The sequence below is a fragment of the Mirounga leonina genome, unplaced genomic scaffold (assembly GCF_011800145.1).
Source record: "Mirounga leonina isolate KUSES-001 unplaced genomic scaffold, KU_Mleo_1.0 Mir_454, whole genome shotgun sequence".
Taxonomy (NCBI): domain Eukaryota; kingdom Metazoa; phylum Chordata; class Mammalia; order Carnivora; family Phocidae; genus Mirounga; species Mirounga leonina.
In genome coordinates this window covers 375,807-394,989 of record NW_023270763.1, presented here as the reverse complement: position 1 = coordinate 394,989, position 19,183 = coordinate 375,807, and the positions used below count along the sequence as shown (strand labels likewise).

Sequence of the window (19,183 nt, the reverse complement as noted above, 5' to 3'; positions counted from 1 at the left end):
CTTCCCTCAGGAGACATTGACCCGCGAGCCCAACAGCCAGAGAGAGAAATTCTCCCAAGGCCGCGGCAGCAGGTTTGGGTCTTTCAGAACCACTTCTAAAGAAGGACGGACTGGACGTCAGTGGCACTTTTCCCATCTATGGCATCATTTTGGAGTCAGGAAAACACGCGAGTGTGCACTCGGACGTGTTTTCTGCCGTCTGGGTGGTCTTTGCTTCAGTGTGCTGTTCTCGTTGCTCACGATCCCCTTCTGTTCCTCGTCAAGACACACGTGCATTTTTGTGTAGACCTGCAGTTGGCACCTATGTGCCGTGTCGCTTTCTGCTCGTCTGATGTCACCAGTGGGGGGTGGGACATGCATCCTGCTCTGACACCCGTGTCCCCCATGCTTCCAAAAGTTAGATATCTTCCAAAATAAACGTTTCAAGAAAAGAAGATACAGAAATGTGGAAAGGACTGACGCCGTTTGCTCTGTGTGTTGCTGGAGGTGATCGGTGGTGAGTGTCATGGTGTGGGACCCTGTCACTTCTACCCCGCTGTATCCCAGGCCTGTCCCACTCAGGGCGGCCCCACTCTGAGAACCAGCCCAGCCTGTTTGCTTCTGCAGGCTGCTTTGCAGGGTTGAGGGCAGGCCACCTCCGGCTGCAGCTCCAAGTATATCAGAAATGTAAGCCATTGAAAAGGGGTACAGAAGCCATACTGGATTGTGAGACAGGCCAAGACCTCTGGCTTCATTCCCAAGGGATCCTGAGATGTGTGTGACCATCTTAGCAGGGCTGGGAGAAAGGGCTGCTGTGTGCATGGGATTTGGAACCGGCAGAAACACTTACAGAAGCTCCTGACTATGAGAGCTCATTGTGCTACGTGCTTCACCAACATCAGTATTTGGGTTAGGCTCCCAGAGCTCTAGGAGGCCAGGCAGGCTACCATGCCCATTCTACAGACAGATGGGTGAAGTCCTTGGAGATTCAGACCCTTGGGTCTCTCCAGGCAAGTTTAGGAGTGGCAGCCATCAGGACAGCCCCCCCTCCTTGTGATGAGGTCCCACGTGTGCACCTGCCACACCCAGAGAGTGAGCCGCATGGGCAGGCTGGCACATACATGCAGCCGAGGGTCAGGAATCTGTGCCCTTCTGTGGATTGTGGCAGACTTGAGAGCATGTGCTCTGACCAGGATGCAACTGGGCTGAGGTCTTGCTTTGTGAGAACACAGGCCCCGTGTTGCTAGAGCTTCCTTTTATTTTTCAAAGAAAAGCCAAAAATTTGGATTTTTCTAACTGCCAATTTTTAAATGTTGGGAGCTAACTTTGAAAATGGTGCCAACGTTGGCACATGAAGAAATAGAAAATGTGGAGCGATCAATAACCCTAAGAAAGTTAAACGGTAGCCAAAGGCCTTCCCTCGGGAGGCCAGGTACCCATGGCTTTGCAGGCTAGTCCTGTCAAATGTCAGCAGACCGTGCGTTCTCCTGTCACAAGTGGCTCCAGAAAACGGAACCCAGGGAAGGCTGCCCAGCTCCTAACCCATGATCTGGACAACTCAAGAGAACAAATGACAGCCGTGTAAGAGCTATAAGGTGTAGTATGTAGTCTGTGAATGTGGATGCAAAAATCCTCAGTAGCCAAACAGATCCAACTTGCCTTTTGAAAACCACCCATCGAGACCAAGTAGGGTTTCGAGGACGGTTCGAGTTCAGAGCACTCTCCACATTAATGGACCACAGGAAAAAACATCTGTGCGGTATCTCATGTAGATGCTGAAAAAGAATTTGATAAAGCTTAGCAATATAAAAACTCTTAGCAAACTAAGCCTAGAAGGGAAGTGTTTTAATTTAGTAAAGTTCGCACGAACCCATCGCCGAGCACACATCCTGCTATTAGGGAACTTGGCTTACATGCCGGATCACCTAGTTTGGAGTCTTGCATTCGCACCTCCTGGCTGTGTGACCCTGAGTGAGTTCCTTACCCTCTCTGGGCCTCAGACCTCCTCTCGCCTGGAAATGAGGACAATGGGGATGACGGTGACAAATGGCATGAGGTCGTACTGAGATTTCACCCCGGGAGTGGGCTCTTCTGACCTTGAGACAACAACATGCTCTCTCCCTTCTGGGAGGGACCGAGGGCATTCAGAGATGTCCTGTTGACACCCCCAAGGGCTCAGGGGCTCAGGGTCTGGCTTCTGCCCGGACAGAGGAGGAGATGGGGGCTGGCCCAAGGCGACAGAAGGGTCTGGTGGAGCTTGCCTGGTGCTGGCGTCCCAGGGAGTGGGAGCTGCACAGGAAGGTGGAGGGAGGCCCTCCCCAGGCCCCCCGACCATGCCTTCCCTTCTTGCCCTAGACTTTGTTTTCCAGCTTGGAGGAAGTTTAACCTGTGCTTACCTCCTGAATGGTCAAGTGAAGTGTCCAGTGGGCTTCGGCCAGCTGGCTTGGTATTAGCTTGTAAAGTCTTATTTTCAAGGTCAAGATGAGTAACTTACCAGTAGGTCATGTTCTAAACATTTACTTGCATTTGGACTGTCTGTGGGGTTTAGATCGAAAACAAACAAAACCCCAAACTTTTCTTTGTGGTGGGACTTCAAACTGCCTTTATTCAGTGGAGATGAGCTCCCCAAGACCGAAGAGAACACTTGCATGGTTTCTCCTGGAAATGTAGAAAGCTGGGATTCATTGGTGCTGTTCTGACCTCCAGGGTGAGACCTCATTTTGGATGTGTCATTGAAAACATGACTCTCAAGTGAACAGTTGGGAGGCCTCCCCATTAGGGAGGCAGGCATGAAGGGGAAGGGTCTAGGCTTGAAGGTGATGCCCTCATTGCTGGAACCAGGGAGAGTGCAGCTCTCAGGATGAGACCCCCAGCTGGCAGGATACGGCTTTCTCTGGGAAGACCACCAGGTCACATCAGGTTTTCCCACCTGGTCACAGAGGACCAAGGGGACCAGTCAGCCAGTGGGGCTCTGGTGGCAGCCAGGTGAGCCCGGAAGTGGAGGTATGACCAGGGGCCAGGGGAGGGACACTGCGGTTGATGCAAAGTCGTCTGGCAAGTGTAGGCAGCATCCAGCCTTCCCACCCTGAGAGCATCTCCAGGAGTCTGGTCCTGCTAGCAAGAGCCAGGGGCTGCCTCCTTTGTAGAGGCCAGACCTCAGTGTAGACCCACCCCATGAGTTGGGTCCTGGACGCACGGCCAGGGAGAGCAGAGACCCCCCACCCTGGTGTGTTCAGTTGTGCACCTTCTGTGGCATGAATGAATGGCACTCTGAGGGGGTGGTCAGCCTTACTGCACCCCAAACCAGCTGTGTGACCATGGGCAAGTCACTTAACCTTTCTGAACCTTGATATTCCTGCGCATACATGGGGACAATGATGGGGGTCAAAGTCTTTCTATGGTTTTGAGGTTTAAATGAAAGAATGTTAATGAGGCTTCTTCTTGGGTGGAGAGTACTGGGTTCAGCCTGAGGATTCAAGATCAACTGCCACCGTTTTCATAGGGAATAGCTGCAGGAAGCAGCTGTCAGAAGACCCATACCTTGTTCTAGCTGATCTACTCTCATGGAGCTACCTTAACAGAGAGCTCATCCTCCATCCACCGCTCCTTCCATCCACCCACCCATCTATCTATCCATCCACTCCCCCATTCACCATCCATCCACCCTTCCTTCCATCCACCCATCCACCCACCCATCTATCCATCCATCTGCCCCCCCATTCACCATCCACCCACCCTTCCTTCCATCCACCCTCCACCCACCTATCCACCATCCATCCACCCATCTATCCACCCCCCCATTCACCGTCCATCCACCCTCCACCCACCCATCTATCCATCCATCTACCTCCCCATTCACCATCCATCCATCCTTCCTTCCATCCACCCTCCACCCCCTATGCACCATCCATTCACCATCCATCCTCCCATCCACCACCTATCCCCCCATTCACCATCCATCCACCCTCTACCCAGCCATCTATCCATCCATCCACCTCCCCATTCACCATCCATCCACCCTCTACCCACTCATCTATCCATCCATCTACCTCCCCATTCACCATCCATCCACCCTCTACCCACTCATCTATCCATCCACCTCCCCATTCACCATCTATCCACCCTTCCTTCTATCCACTCTCTACCCACCCATCTACCCATCCATCCACCCCCTCATTCACCATCCATCCACCCATCCACCACCCGTCCACCCCTCCATTTACCATCCATCCACCCTTCCACTCACCCATCCACCCATCCATCCACCCCCCATTCAACATCCATCCACCCATCTACCACCTGTCCACCCCCCCCATTTACAATCCATCCACCCTTCCACCCACCCACCCTCCACCCACCACCCGTCCACCCCCCCCGCCATTCACCATCCATCCACCCATCCAATCTCTATCCTTAATCCGTATTGTACCGAGGACCTTCTGTGAGTCAGACGCGGGCTGGGCGCTGTTTGTCAGGCTGCAGTGAAGACACGGTCTTTGTTCTTAGAACTCACAGTGCACTGGGGAGTAGGAAGTCAGGACACCATCAGCTGCAGGGGTTGGAGAGCAAGAGCTAAGGAGCCCAGGGAAGGAGGGCCACCAGGAAGAGGAATGACTCAGGTGGGAGCTTCCAAAGGGCTGTGGTCTCTGAGCCGTGTGTCATCTGGGGGACCTAGCACTTTGCAGGCCCGAGTGTCATGGTGGCTCTGCCTGGGTCGAGGTCCGGGTGTGGCTGGGGTCCAGGAGTGCCCATTCCCTGGCCACCATCCTGACGCAGCTCCTTGCTGGTGATGCTCTGCTCCTGGCCCCCAGCACAGGACTGCCGGCACAGAGGGAGGGAGGAGGGCTGTGAAGGAGTCCGTGAACGTGGATGGCATTTCCCTCTGTCGTGAGCAGGCTGCTGAGGCCTGAACGGTGCCTATGATCTTGTCACCTGAGGACAGTGTGGGCACTTCCGCATCCCATCCTGGCTCTTGTAGATTGTCTGAAAATAAGGCTTATGCTCGTGGCTCCCTAACCATTGGGGTGGTCGCTGGGCATGCCCCAACCTGGCTATGTGATGCAGGAGGACAAACCCCGGGCTACGATGCTGCAGGCTGGTTCTTTAAACATTTTAACCACTGTGTTTCCATATTGTTGATTTCGTTGGTTTTTCTATTTATTCCATTTTATGCAGGTAAAACCTTATTCTGGAAGGGGTGCCTAGGCAGAACTGGAAGCCAAAGATGTCCACGGGACAGCAGGGCTGAGACCCAGCCCCTGACCTAGAGTGACAAAAACCAACAGTACCAATAAATAATTACAATTAAAGCAAAATTAACAGATGATGCCTCTGCCCCCATCACTCCTGGTCCAACCCTGAGGGTCCCTTTGGTGCTTGGGCCGCCTCGGGTATGTGTGTGGGAGGGTCCTGGTGAAAAGCGCCCACAGGGCCACAGGGACACTGGGATAAGGCAAGCGGGCACCCCTTTGTCAGCTGCTCCCCGCAATCGAGGGAGCAGCACCTGCTCTGGCCTGGGGGCCGCTCAGGAGCCCGAGGACCCCATGTCAGACTGAGAGCAGAGGGCAGGGTGGAGCCTCTCTGACGGGGCTGCCTCTGGGATTGGAGGGCCCTGCCTCCTGGCAATGACCAGCGCCCCTCCCTGGCCAGTGGCTTCCTCAGGGTTGGCATCAGGGCCCTCCATCACCTGCTCTCTGAGACTGGAAGGCCCTGTGCCCCCCAACACGCCTCCCCTTCCACGCTAGGAGGCCTTGCTTAGCCCCCTGCGCCCCACAGAGCCCTGCACGGGAAGGCAGGAGTGCGGCCTGGCCTCACCTCTTCCCAGCTGCGGGCCTTGGCAAAGTTACTTAGCATCTCTGGTTTCCTAGTCTGGACGAGACAGCTGCAGGTCTGACCTCAGAGCAAGCGGACAGATGAAGGGTGCTTGGCCAGCTCTGGTCCCGTCCTTGGGGCCTCATGGAGTGAGGACAGTAATGTCTTCACATTTCTGTGTCTCAGCAGCTCCGGGCACTGTGTCCCCGGGCCTGGCACAGTCCCTGATGCCTGAGTGCCAAGCCCAGTGTCCTTGGTGATCCTGGTGGGGGCGGCAGGACCCATGTGTCAGACTCTCTGAGATGTGGGCAGCAGCTTCAGTAAAGCCTTCCAGAGGCCACTTCCAGATTAGAATAGAAAACCAGTTTTCTTTTTGTGGCACAGCCAGGGCCTTCTAATGCCGTCAGGGGCTAAGAAGCAGGAAGGATTGGGTTTGTTTGAGAAGACGCAGAAGATGGGGAAGGAGGGGGCCTCTTAGCGGGGGATGGGCTGAGCCGGCGGGAGCGCGTGTGTCTGTCCCCCACACCACCTGTGTCCAAGCCTTGGTGATGAGCTGGGGGGCACTGGGGATGTTAGCTTCTTCCAAAGGAAATGGGGCAGCAGGCCTTTTTGGTAAGTGGGGCTGGGCTCTCTGGCCTTGCTGTTCACAGATTGGGATGCTCCTTCTATACCCCAGGGGGGAAGCCTGTGTGGTCAGTGGGGTGCTGGGCCAGGCCCAGGCAGGGCAGCCCCTAGGGGATTTACCAGGTCTGCGTGTCTCCATGTACACGTGCATCAAGAAACACAGGACAGGGCGCCTGGGTGGCTCAGTCGGTTAAGCGACTGCCTTCGGCTCAGGTCATGATCCTGGAGTCCCGGGATCGAGTCCCGCATCGGGCTCCCTGCTCGGCAGGGAATCTGCTTCTCCCTCTGACCCTCCTCCCTCTCATGCTATCCTTCTCTCTCCCTCTCAATAAATAAAATCTTTTAAAAAATAAATAAGGCGCCTGCGTGGCTCAGTCGGTTAAGCGACTGCCTTCAGCTCAGGTCATGATCCTGGAGTCCCGGGATCGAGTCCCGCGTCGGGCTCCCTGCTTGGCGGGGAGTCTGCTTCTCCCTCTGACCCTCCCCCTTCTCATGCTCTCTCTCTCTTAAATAAATAAAATCATGGGGCGCCTGGGTGGCTCAGTCGGTTAAGCGACTGCCTTCAGCTCAGGTCACGATCCTGGAGTCCAGGGATCGGGTCCCACGGTGGCCTCTCTGCCCCTGCCCCAAGCTCATGTTCGCTCTCTCTCACTCTCTATCTCAAATAAATAAATAAAATCTTAAAAAAAAAAAAAAGGGGCACCTGGGTGGCTCAGTCGGTTAAGCGACTGCCTTCGGCTCAGGTCATGATCCTGGAGTCCCGGGATCGAGTCCCGCATTGGGCTCCCTGCTCGGCGGGGAGTCTGCTTCTCCCTCTGATCCTCCTCCCTCTCATGCTGTTTCTCATTCTCTCTCTCTCAAATAAATAAATAAAATCTTTAAAAAAAAGAAGAAACACAGGACAAAATATAAGAATTGCAACCAGGACCTTTGTGCGAATGATAACCATAGGCCTTTTCACTGGTTCGTCCGTGTGCCCCAGACATACCGGCCGTGTGTGTGGAGGGCAGTGGGCTGGGGCCCTACTGTGCGGCTTGACCGCTGCCCGAGGCACCTGCCCAGGCTGCATGGTGGTGGGTCCTGGGGTTAGCTTCACTGCTAATGGCATTTGTGGAAATATTTTACCATTACCACTTAAAGTTTTTAAAGAGTGAGGTAGGAATTGAAAAATCGTTTCTTAAAGATCCGCTCATTTTGAGACCCCTGATGCTGTGGTTTTGAAGAAATGCAGTTTGGGAAACAGACCAGACCCATCTGCAGATGCTCCCCCAGGGAAGGTGTGGCTGAGAAGTGCAGCCCAGGCCAGGGGACAGATGCTAGGTCCGTGCCGGGGGAAGGAGGAGGTGGGGAGGGGCCCCTGCCACCCACTGGTCCCCCCACCCCCGAGGTGAAAACAGCTACTACTTTATTTATTTATTTATTTAAGATTTTACTTATTTGAGAGAGAGAGAATGAGTGAGAGAGAGCGCGCACATGAGGGAGGGGAGGGTCAGAGGGAGAAGCAGACCCCCCGCCGAGCAGGGAGCCCGATGCGGGACTCGATCCGGGGACTCCAGGATCATGACCTGAGCCGAAGGTAGTCGCTTAACCAACTGAGCCACCCAGGCGTCCCAACAGCTACTACTTTAAGTTAATGTTTTCTGGAGCCTGGGAACAGCAGGGCGCAGGGTGGTTTGCGTCTCTGATTCTGCGTTTGCTCCTGGCGGCTTAGCACTCAGCCTGCGTCCAGCACCTGTGAGTACCTCTGAGGTTGGTTCAGCCTGAGCAGTCGGGCGAAGGTTTCCAAGACTCTTCTGTTTCAGCAGCCAGGCGAGAGGAGGCCGGCCGCCCAGGGCTCTGCAGTGTGCATTTCCCACTGCGGGGCCCTGGCTGCCGACTTCTCCGTCAGGGACCCGTGGGTGGTGCTGTCTCCTGAAGGTGGCCATCGCATTCTGGGAGCATGAGGCTGACCTCTGACACTGCGTCCTGGTTGCGGTCAGCGGAGATGAGGGGTCCCCAGTGGGCACACTCCACCTCCCCGCTGTCCATGTCCTGCCCGTTTGGTCTATTCCACTGCCACATTTAGGAAATTAAATGGCCAGACTGCCTGTTGGCACAGTCAGGGTCAGGCTCTCAGGCTTCTGCATGTCTAACACATTGTTCTGCGTCTGGGGTCTCAGGACGCCCCTCGAGGGGAAGCGTCTCCCCTCTGGAAGCATGCAGAAAGCAGTGTTCTGGTAGGACTATATTTATAGATGTGAGAACCGTTCTTCTGGTATGTTGTTACTTTGTTATTGTTACTCTGTTTGCGGTATGTTCTTACTTTGCTTTTTGTGTCCAAGGCAATGTGTACAGTGTGATTCCATTTTTGACAGTGGACCCCCGTCTGTCCCGGCACAGAAGCATCCCCAGGTGGTGAGCTGGTGCCTGGACAGCAGGGTTACGAAAGACCCTGATTTCCTTTTTCCATTTTCCCCGGGGGAACCGAGCTGGTTGCTCCATGTGAGGTGTTGCAGTGGGGTCCCCGTGCCCCACATCGCTTCAGCTCTGACACGTGGTACGTTTTTCTCTTCCAGTGACATCTTCGACGCCATGTTCCCTGTCATGCACATCGCCGGGGAGACCGTCATACAGCAAGGTGCGTTCCCTGCTTCTCTGAGCTAGAGTGCGGGTCCCGTGGGCCGTGGGTGTGCCCAGGGTGTGAACACAAAACCCGTTGTCCACCCTCAAGGAAAGTCACTAATGAGACCAGAGCACGTCGCTCTGCACTCGTTAACGGAGTCGAACCCCGGGATGGGCCAGGCGTGGACCGCAGGTGCCCCACCCACGCGAGACACAGGTGACTGCGCCACGGGAGCGCGTGCCGGCCACGTCACTGTCCGTGTGTGTCGGGCCATCGTGGTGTTTGTACACGTTTTATTTTTAAAAAATTAAGGGAAAAACGTGTGGAGCCCAGAGTTGCTTGGCCTCGGTGAAGCGAGGCTGCAGGTACTGCATACAGGGAGGCCGGAGGTGCCCCACGTGGTGCCCTCCGCATGGTCCACGGTCTCTGCTTTCTTTCGTTCCAGGGGACGAAGGAGATAACTTCTATGTGATCGACCAAGGAGAAGTAGATGTGAGTACCTCTTACCGGCTCCGGAAAGCGGCGCCTGTGTCCACGGCAGGTCAGGGAAGCAGCTTGTGGGCCCTGCCGTGCTGGACAGCAGTGCCAGGGTGTGCAGCTCTGGGCCGACCCCTGCCACTCAGCCGCTTAGTGTGGGCCGTTCGCCTCCTCACACCCACCCTACATTCATCTAAGTGCACGCAGGTCCAACGGGAGGGTGTCTCTTTGCAAACTGTAAAGTTCTGCTGTCTTGCCCCCCTGTCCCAGCACCCTTCAGAGGTGGGACGTGACTGACGGGGAGGAAGTGGCTGGTTTGGCCTGCTCATCCTGACGGGACCCCCTGCCCACCCCCTCAAGGGAGGTCCCAGAGCCTGGCCCCAGAGCCCCCTCGAGATGGGGTAGGGGTCGCCAGGCTCTCCCTAGGCTCCCTGTGCTTGCTACCTTACGCCGTGCCAAGGGCCACAGCTGGCTTTTCTTTTTTTAAAAGATTTTATTTATTTATTTGAGAGAGAGAGAGAGAATGAGAGACAGAGAGCACGAGAGGGAAGAGGGCAGAAGGGGAAGCAGACCCCCCGCTGAGCAGGGAGCCCGATGCGGGACTCGATCCCGGGACTCCAGGATCATGACCTGAGCCGAAGGCAGTCGCCCAACCAACTGAGCCACCCAGGCGCCCTGTAGCTGGCTTTTCTTGAGGCCGGGGACCCAGGGAGGCAGTTTGGGGAGTGGGAAAAGTGAGGTCACCTTCTAGCCCCCCAGCCCCGGCCTCAGAGGCTCAGGTACAAAGGTGGCTTTACGGTGCTCACTGGACCCTGGCTCGCCTGAGCCAGGATGTCCGGGCCCGTGGGTGGATGTCTGAGTCCAGCTGTAGTCTCAAATTTGGGCCAGCCAGCTCTTGAAGGGCCAGGCAGTGACTTGTGGGGCCGCCCCACAATGCCCGTCGGGGTCCCCCACCAGCCTGTTCGGGTTCCCAGCGGGCAGGGCAGGCGGGGAGCCCTCCTGTGATGTGGGACGCACCGGGCAGTGCAGCACTGTGGGTGAAGGCCACATTTAAGGGAATCAAAAGAGCTCAGTCAGGAATCCGGGCTGAAAAAGTGGCATGTGGGCTAGCTGGGGTGAGTTATGGGGTATGTGTTATAATAATTACTGTTATTACTGCTCGCAGATGCTCTGAGGCCCGAACGCTGCGTTTGTGTGCTCGCTTCTGTAAACTGCCTTCCAGGGTGCAGGGGAGCGACCTGGCTGACCTGGCCCAGGGTTGCGCCTAGGACAGTGTCGGGGCTGCTGACCCTGGCTCTTAGGCTCCAGCAATGCTCGTCTCATGGGGGTGGGGGGCTCACCAAGTGCTGAAGCCCCGCAGGAGGCAGGTTCCCCCGGGACCCCAGCCTGGCCTTCTGCCTGGCTGGGCTCGGGGGTGGGCATCCCGTGCACCCCTCCTCTTCTGCAGGGTGGACGCTGCCCTCTGACCAGCAGGTGACCAATGCCAGAAGCACCAGGTTCAGTTTAAATTATGGTTTTCCAGAGAGACACCACAGTGTGTGTGTTGCCAAGAGCTATAATCCATTTTTCTAAGTATAAAAATATCTTCCAATTTGTTTTATTCATGGAACATAGCATTTCTACTTAAAAGGATACTCGGCTGCCGATTTTAGGGCTCAGGAACATAGTTCTGTCTGAGGCCTGGCTCCTCCCTAATCCTGCGAGGCCTTCACTATTTTCGGACCCTCCTTTGTGCTGGGACCCTCCCGCCCTCTGGCTCCGGCCCCACCCGGTTCCCTCCGGTTTCTAGCCTCTGAGGTGGGCATGAGGCCTCTGAGCTACGTCCCTGGGACAGGGCACCCCAGGGCATGGCCGTCTGGCTCCATGGGTCGTGGTCAGTTATTCAGCATTTCCCTGGAGCTCTGGTTGTTTGTTTTTTTAAATTGGTAAAATACAAGTAGCATAAAATTTGCCATCTTAACCATTTCTTAGCGTCCGGTTCAGGGGCACCGTCCCCCCATCTGGCTCCAGAACGTTCCATCCCACACACGGAGACCCTGTCCCCATGACGCACGGACCCCCACCTGCTCCCCCAGCCCCGGCCCTGCCGTCTACCCTCTGTGTCCGTGAGTCTGACGACTCCGGGACCTCGTGGGAGTGGGGTCCCTGTGCGTGCCCTTCTGTTTTCTGGTTGGTGTCCCTCCACCTCCCGTCCTTGGGGCTTGTCCCCATGGGGGCAGGTTCCCTCTAAGGCTGTCGTGTGGCTGGGCCACACTGTGTTCCTATGCTCACAGCAGTGGACACCTGCGTCGCTGCCCCCCTTGGCCATCACGCATCTCGCGGCTATGAGTAAAGGCATCTGCCCCTGCCTGTGCTGTCAGGAGGTCTCTGTTAACCACTGACTGGCTCAGCCGGAGCCGGCTGTGAGGCTTTCCTGCAGTATCATGGGCCTTCCAGACCCTGTTTCACTGCAGAGCACATCTGGGGACCCCAGCATGCCCTTTTCATTCTCGGCGGAGGCCCTGGCAGCCCGGGTGTGCTCAGCTGGTAAGGACTGTCCTTGGGACCTGGGGGACGGGGAACTCAGAGCCACCCCATGTGGTGGTGGCCTGCATACAAACCGCACACCTGCTCCATTTTCAGGAGGGGCGCTCAGGGTCCCTGCGAAATCCTGCCCTGTGAGCACCTGAGTGTGGTTGACGTGGGGGAGGGCCACACGCCAGGACAGATTCGGGGATCCTCTGGAGGGGATCTGAATGGAAACGGAGCCCGCGCGGCCCAGGTTCTGCAGACAGGAACTTCAGGAGGGATGCCTGTGCGGGGGGGCTTGCTTTGTGAGCAACAACCAACAAAATACCCCCTGGGCGTTTGGCATTTGGGGCTCGAGGTGCTAGAGCCTGGCAGGAAGAGCCGCTCACAGGCGGGGCTTCTGCTCCCTTCAGGGTGCCTGTGGGCAGCCCGCCGTGGGCCTGGGATGTGGGTGCCCGCTCGCCGTAGGGCCGCGCCTGCTGCTTGCGGTGGGAGCCTGGGGAGGCGGCAGGAGACGGGCCATTAGCTTTTCCTCACCATTTGTGAAGGCGGAACAGCCAGGAGCACGCTGGAGTGCCAGGTCAGCTCTGGGTGGTGTGAGAAACCTGGCCACTTGCCCCGCCCCCACCTGCTGAGATTACACGGATAACTCTGGGCCCTGCTGTTCTGTCTCCGCTGCCCAGACGGCTTCTGCCGGCCGGTCTTTGTTTCCTGTGGAGCAGAGCGCTGCCCTGAGATGCCCAGGTCAGGGAGGGCAGGTGGCGGAGCAGGGCGGCGAGCACGCCATGTGGACGATGCTCTCTCAGCCCTGGTCTGCGTCTGAGGCTCCAGACGCTGGGGCCCCAGCTCGGGATCTGATTGAGCAGGATCCTGTGCCTTTGGTCCAATCACCGTCTCTACCTCCTTCTGCGTGGAGCGGAAGCAGCCTGTCCAGTGTGGGCCACGTCATAGCCACCTGCTGCCATGCCGGTCCCTGGGCCTCGGCCCCTGGGCTCTGACCCAGCCAGTGGGATCGCTGAGCCCGCTGCCCACAGCTGCCTGTTGAGTGACTTCTCCCTCCTTCGCCACTCCGGTGGCCCCACCAGAGGGAGTGTCACAGCGCAAACCCGATGAAGTGCCAGAACCTTCTGTGGCTTCCTTTGGCTTCTAGAATAACATCCCAGCCCTGCCCTCCCCCACCCCAGCTCCTGCCCCCTGGGCTTCTCTCCCTGCTGGGTCATGTGGCATCCAGTGCCCTCCATTTCACTGTGGCCCCAGGGCCTTTGCACACCCTGTCCTCTGCCTCAGTCACCCTTCTTCCACATCTTTGCACGCTGGCCCTGGACGCATGGGGCCTGGCTCAAGTTCTCCTTCACGGAGAGCCCTCCACGCACAGTCTCTGCTGTGGTCTTTCTGAACGCTGTGCCTCCTGTTCTCTTCATGCCTGGAGTGCACTTCATGATGAATGTGTGTTTGTATGATTTTGTGCCTGCCGTCTTTCTCCCGGCTGGAGTCCCCGTGGACAGGAACCCGCCTGCCTTCCCCTGGTGACTGCCAGCAGTTAGAACGTGCAGGGCACAGAGGGGCGCTCAGTTCACACTGGGGGTGACGGACAGATGGATGGATGAATGCACGAATGCAGAACAGCCGGGTGGGAGCTCTGGGTTCAGCCAGAGAAGTCACTGTCAATGGTGGGACCATAAGTGTAGCCCAGTGGGGCCTCCCACCATTTTTCCTCTAAAAGAAGAAGAAACAAAAAATGAAACAAAGCAAGAAGTAACCCCTTTGCGTGCCAGCTGGGGTGGGGCCCAGGGCTGCACTGGCCGCGGTGACAGAGGCCAGTGTCCTGAGAAGGATGGCCCCTTTGTGCTCCATGGGGCGGCCTGCAGTGTGTTCCTGGGCCTGTCTGGGGCTCCGCACAATGGTTTTCTCTGATGCGTCGCAGGGAGTTCTCCGAGGCCTGGGCTTCTGGGCAGGAAGGGGGTCCCTGGCGGCCCCTGGTGATGATGCAGTCCGGGCCCCAGGTCCCCCAGGTCCCCTGGGTCCTGCCCTGCTTGCTCTGCTGAGCCCTTTCTCTATCCCCTGGGTGCCTGTGCTCATTTGCTCTTGGGCGTCCTGCCCCTGTCAGCAGCCATTCGAGGTGGGTGGCTTCTGTGACCCTCAGGTGTGAGGGGGAGGCCCCCCGCCCCCCCCAGACTACCGTGTCAGGCAGAGTCTCCCAACCACTGACCCACGTTCCCAAGCTCCCGTCACTGCCCCGACTTGAAGAGGCCCCCAGGAAGACGTGCAGTGTGCGCTGGTCGGGGGGCCATTTGGTTCAACTCTTGGGGAACAGTGTTTAGCAACACCTGCACACACAGGAGTGCCCGGCACTCACCCTGGAGAAGTCGCAGGAAACGTGCGGCCCCCGCACTGGACGGGCACCCACTAAACCCAACAGCTCACCCCCGGAGTGACAGAAGGACGCACCCTGTGATTCTTTTTCGTGGAGCCATGGTCACTGGAGGGGACCTGTCACCTGAGGGGTCCCGGGGGCAGTGCCGACGTCACTGAGCTGTTGAGCTGGGATCCAGGCACGTGGGTGTTTGTGAGTCAGACCTCCGTGGGCAGGATTTCACAGCGAAGCAGAGTGCGGGGAGGGCTGGCCGGGGGCTGGGTTGCCAGGACCCTTGAGAAGTTGTCACCGCCCCCCTCCCCACAGTCTCTCGGTCCCCTTTGAGAAGACCAGGAGCGCAGCTTCTGGAGGATGTGGTCTGTGGTCCCTAAAACTCCTGGATCATGCATCCCTGCCTCGTGGGAAGGACTGGACATTGTCCTCCTGTTCCTGGAGAGCCTCGTCGCGTGGAAGCTGGGGACCTAGTGGCCTGACCTCCCTGGGGGAGCACGAGAACACAGGCCCAGGAGCAGGCGCTCTGTGCTCAGCCAGGCTGGCGGAGGCTGTCAGGGACACGCGCGCAGGCCCCTGCGGGCGGCTACTTCTCTGCAGCTGTGGTCTCCTTCCCACGCAGCTTCGTGGTCGGCCGGGTCCCCGGGACCCTCGCTCGCTCGCGTTACGGAGTTATCACCTGCGTGGTGTTTTCTTGCGGATACGCGATTCTGTGCCTCAGTTATTGCCCAGATAATGAGTCATTGATTTCAGTAAGAATGGCGTCCCTGACTCACCGCAGTCCGTTCTTTCCCGACGCATACCCGTTTTGGCAATGGGCACTATTCTTCAAGCTCATTGACACGCCGGGGGAATAAAGCTGCATTGTGTCAATTTATAGTAACGGAATCTGCATGGGCACCGCATAATAAACAATCTGTACTATTCTTGCGCGATACGGAACGTGCAGGGTCAATGCATAGTGGCAGCGCTGTGCTGGGCCGCCCACGCACGCTGAAAGGGCCCCTCTCAGCTGGGCCTCATCGGCGCCCCGGCAGCGACTCCACCGACCCCGGGAGCTGGGTGCTGCGGCCCCAGGCAGGGAGGCCCCGTCAGCATGGCTCCGTGAGGGTGGGCCGGGGGCAGAGCCCCGGAGGGTGTCAGCAGGGGTGCCTGAGGAAGCACCGAGTCTGACCCACTGTGTGCAGCTGGGGAGACTGGCCCTGAGACCCATCCAAGGCTGATGAGGACTTGAATCGAAGGCCAGCCAGGGAGGCAGGCAGGCCTTCTGCACAGACCAGGAGCCCTGGACGGTGCATCCGCTTCCCACGCAGGCCCGTCTCACTGCCTGTGGAGGGTGGAGACTCAGAGGGCGCCATCGTGCTGGTCCAGCTGCGTGTGGCTCTGCACAGGGTTGGGGGTGAGGCAGGCAGCATGGCTGGCAGAGATCCAGGACAGGCCTGGGCAGGGCGGTGGGAAGTTGTGCCTGTGGGCGAGGGGGCCTGGGGGCTGTGGCCATATGTCCCCTTCTTGCCGAGCCCCCTCTGGTGGGCATGGAGGAGGGCTCCCGGTGCAGGACGGGCCACTGTGACCCCACACATCCCCCGTGACTTTTCTGACATTTTTCACTCTGTCCCCTGAAGGTGTATGTGAACGGAGAGTGGGTGACCAGCATCAGCGAAGGGGGCAGCTTTGGGGAGCTGGCACTCATCTATGGCACCCCCAGGGCGGCGACCGTGAAAGCCAAGACAGACCTCAAGCTCTGGGGCATCGACCGGGACAGCTATCGGCGCATCCTCATGGTGAGTGTCCCTGGCACAGGAGCTTCAGCAGGGCTGGGGGGGTCTGGCACACAGCCAATCATCTCACGGGAACCCTGGCTTTGTCCAAGTGGGGGTGATAGAAAAGGGCTGATGGGATCGGTGAAAAGTGTGGGAGGGATTCTGGAAACTTCTTAAAAGGTATGCAGGCAGCTAGGAAGGCCCCTTTGCCCTTCCTATCTCCTTTCAGCTGTCTGGAATGGGGTTGTGATGGCTGGAGCTCCAGCTGGCATTCTGGACCATGAGGTGACTCTGAGGATGGAAACCGTTCATCAAGGTGGTGGAGCAAAGAGATGCCAGGAGCCTGGCTCTCTGGTAGCCCCAGCACAACGGGGCCGGACTGCTTGGCCCCAGACATCCTCATGTGGGGGTCAGCCCCCAGATGTTTTTGCCCCTGTCATTTTAGGTTTTCTCTCCTGTGCAGCCACATCCACTCTTCGCTGGTGCAGGGTGGGTGCAGTCCCCTATGTGGCGGCCGGGGGCATGGTGAGCTGTGACAGAGAGGCCCTCCCTGGGGAGAGGAGGCAGGCTCTTCGTGTGTCCACTCAGTGCTCGTCCCACACACACCACCCGCCAGGCACCGTTCTCGGTGCTGAGATCAGGGAGCATCATCACAGGGGCAGAGCCTGCCCTTGGGAAGCCAGCATGTTAGTGTAGGAGTCAGAGAACAAACACATACCTCAGGTAGCGACAATTCCATGGAGAAAACTACAGCAGAGAAGGGGAAGAGGGGGCTGCTGTGTTATAGAAAGGCCCAGAAGAACTTCTGGGATAAGGCGGCTTTGGAGCCAAGGCCTCTGAGCAAGGAATTAGCATATCCAGGAGAAGAGTGTCTGGGCAAAGACCCTGCGGCATGAGCTTGGATGCTTGTGGAGCAGTGGGCAGACCACCGTGGATGGGGATACAGGGGTCCCGTGGGGGGTATGGCTCACACAGAGCCCTCAACTCCCACCTGAGTGTGTGGGAGGAGCCCTGCAGGGGTTTGAACAGAGGAGCTTCCGCAGCCGACTGGGGGCTGTCCCGGGGAGGGTGGAAACCATCCTACTCCGGGAGCAGCAAGGAAGCCAGAAGGCTCTGGGCCGGCCACACTGGTCCGAAGACATCCCAGCGCGGTTGAGGGTCTCCGTCCTTCCCTATCCCTGGGCAGAGGCCACCGGAGCTGAGCGCCTGGCCTCTGGAAGTCTCACTCCTCAGCCACCTAGGCTCGCCTGGTGGTGACGGCTGGGACAGGTGCTTTTCCGGGTGGGTCAGGGATGGTATGTGCTCAGATCCAGCATCCCACAGGGCCTGGACCCCAGGAGGGGTCCCGACAGGTCCAGAGGGAGGTGACCGGGGTGAGCTCCTTGCTGGGAGACCTTTGGATTCCACCACATGCTCTCTGGGACTTGACTGTCTCCCCGAGATTGGTCTGGACGGTGCAGCTTACCGGGAGGGGCTGTGATGCGGGGGTGCTTTGGGGGAGGCCTGGGACAGTCCGTGAGTAGTTTAAAATAGTCCCAGGGCTCAGTCAGGCGGGAGCCTGGAGATGGAGTCCTGCTCAGGCTGCCCCTCCTCTCGGGAACATCAGCGTTCCCTGCCTATCCTGGTCCCACCACAACACCCCAGTTTTCACGACACAGGGAGAATTCCGTGCAGTCCTGGGGGCGACTGTTTGATCAGCTCCATGTGCGTGAGGCACCCGTCATCCATGCACTCAGTAAGGATTGACTGAGCACCTACTGTGGGCCAGGGGCTCTTCTAGAGCCGTGGATACATCGGGAGAGAGCAGCTGAATGTCCCTGCCTCCGGAGCCAAGCTCTCTCTCTTCTTCATCTCCAACTTGCTAGCTCCTGTTTTCTCCAGGAGAGGCTGTGTGCCTCGTGGGTGGGGTGCCCTGAGGCACCTTACCCCCTCCTTCCCACAGGCAGGGGCAGGTTTGGGCGAGGGCCCAGCAGCCTCTGTCCGCCCGCAGTCCCCTCCGCGTGCACCTGGTCCCATGTTGCATAAGCTATTGTTTCTCACCATCCCCAGTGCTGAGTCCATCTTGGCTGTGGGATTTTTGTGGCTGGAACCTCGTATTCAGGGAAGTTCCCAAACCAGCGAGGCTGCTGGCACTTCCTCTGTCTTAATTCTGGATCCCTGTGCACTAAGAATAGCCGTGGCTGTGCTGGGAGTTGCATAGCTTCTGTGTCTCGGGAAAGAAAATGACAGTGCTGGCTGACCCGGAAGGGAGTGTCCCGCAGGACAGTCCCCGTGTTTGCATCAGTCCTGGGTTTGGGCGGATTTGGATGTATCCGTCATACATAGTGGACCCACCATGCATTCACTTGGCACTAAACTGGGACTTGCCAAGGGGGAGATGGGGGGGTGGGGAACTGCCAGGGGGGTCTCCAGGGAGGAGGCCCCTCCCTATGCGTTCAGGCGATAGGGATCCCAGGACATCTGATCCAGAAGCTTCCCTCGAACTTCCCTCTCTTGCCCCTGCTGCTCCGTGTGGCATAGGAGCCCCACTGAGCAGGGCCACACTCCATGTCCCCATCTGCAGTGAGGGGGGTCAGGAAGCACTGCCTGTGCCTGCCCTGCCCGTCCCTCCTGGGTCAGGTGTGGGGTGCCCACTTCCTGCGTGAAGAATGGGAAAGCTCCTCAGGCCGCCCCATACCCGTGAAGCAGGAGTCAAGTGCCAGCCTTTCTGGGACAGAGTGGGGTGCCTCCCACTTGGCGCATGAACGGACTCCCAACGTTCATGCGCCATCCAGAGGCTGGTAGCCTTCCCTCTGTGTCTCAGTGGGAAGCAGACAAGGAGCCTGCTGGGCTGACGTGGGAAATCTGGAGGAAGGTGGGGAGGAGCCCAGGTCAAAGACACAGAGAACATGGTGCTGTCTGTCCCTTCTCCTGATGGGGAAACTGAGGCCCAGAGGGGGTGAGACTGGGCTAAGAGTAGGGGGCGTATGGGTGATCTGGAGTTGGAATGGGAGTGTGCTGATCTTCCCTGTCAGCCCTCCTCCACTGTGCTCAGGATGGCTCACCACTGCTATCACC

General features: G+C 58.0%; 1 protein-coding gene across 4 annotated transcripts in view; it reads left to right on the top strand.

Annotated features, from left to right (window-relative positions):
- Positions 1–19,183, top strand: part of PRKAR1B (protein kinase cAMP-dependent type I regulatory subunit beta) — an 88,227-nt gene that overhangs the window by 48,599 nt on the left and 20,445 nt on the right. For all 4 annotated transcript variants that reach the window (XM_034988203.1, XM_034988201.1, XM_034988202.1 and 1 more), the window contains 3 exons: positions 8,970–9,031; positions 9,462–9,508; positions 15,989–16,147. In XM_034988203.1, the coding sequence (XP_034844094.1) occupies positions 8,970–9,031; positions 9,462–9,508; positions 15,989–16,147 (268 nt within the window). The remainder of the gene's footprint in view (positions 1–8,969; positions 9,032–9,461; positions 9,509–15,988; positions 16,148–19,183) is intronic.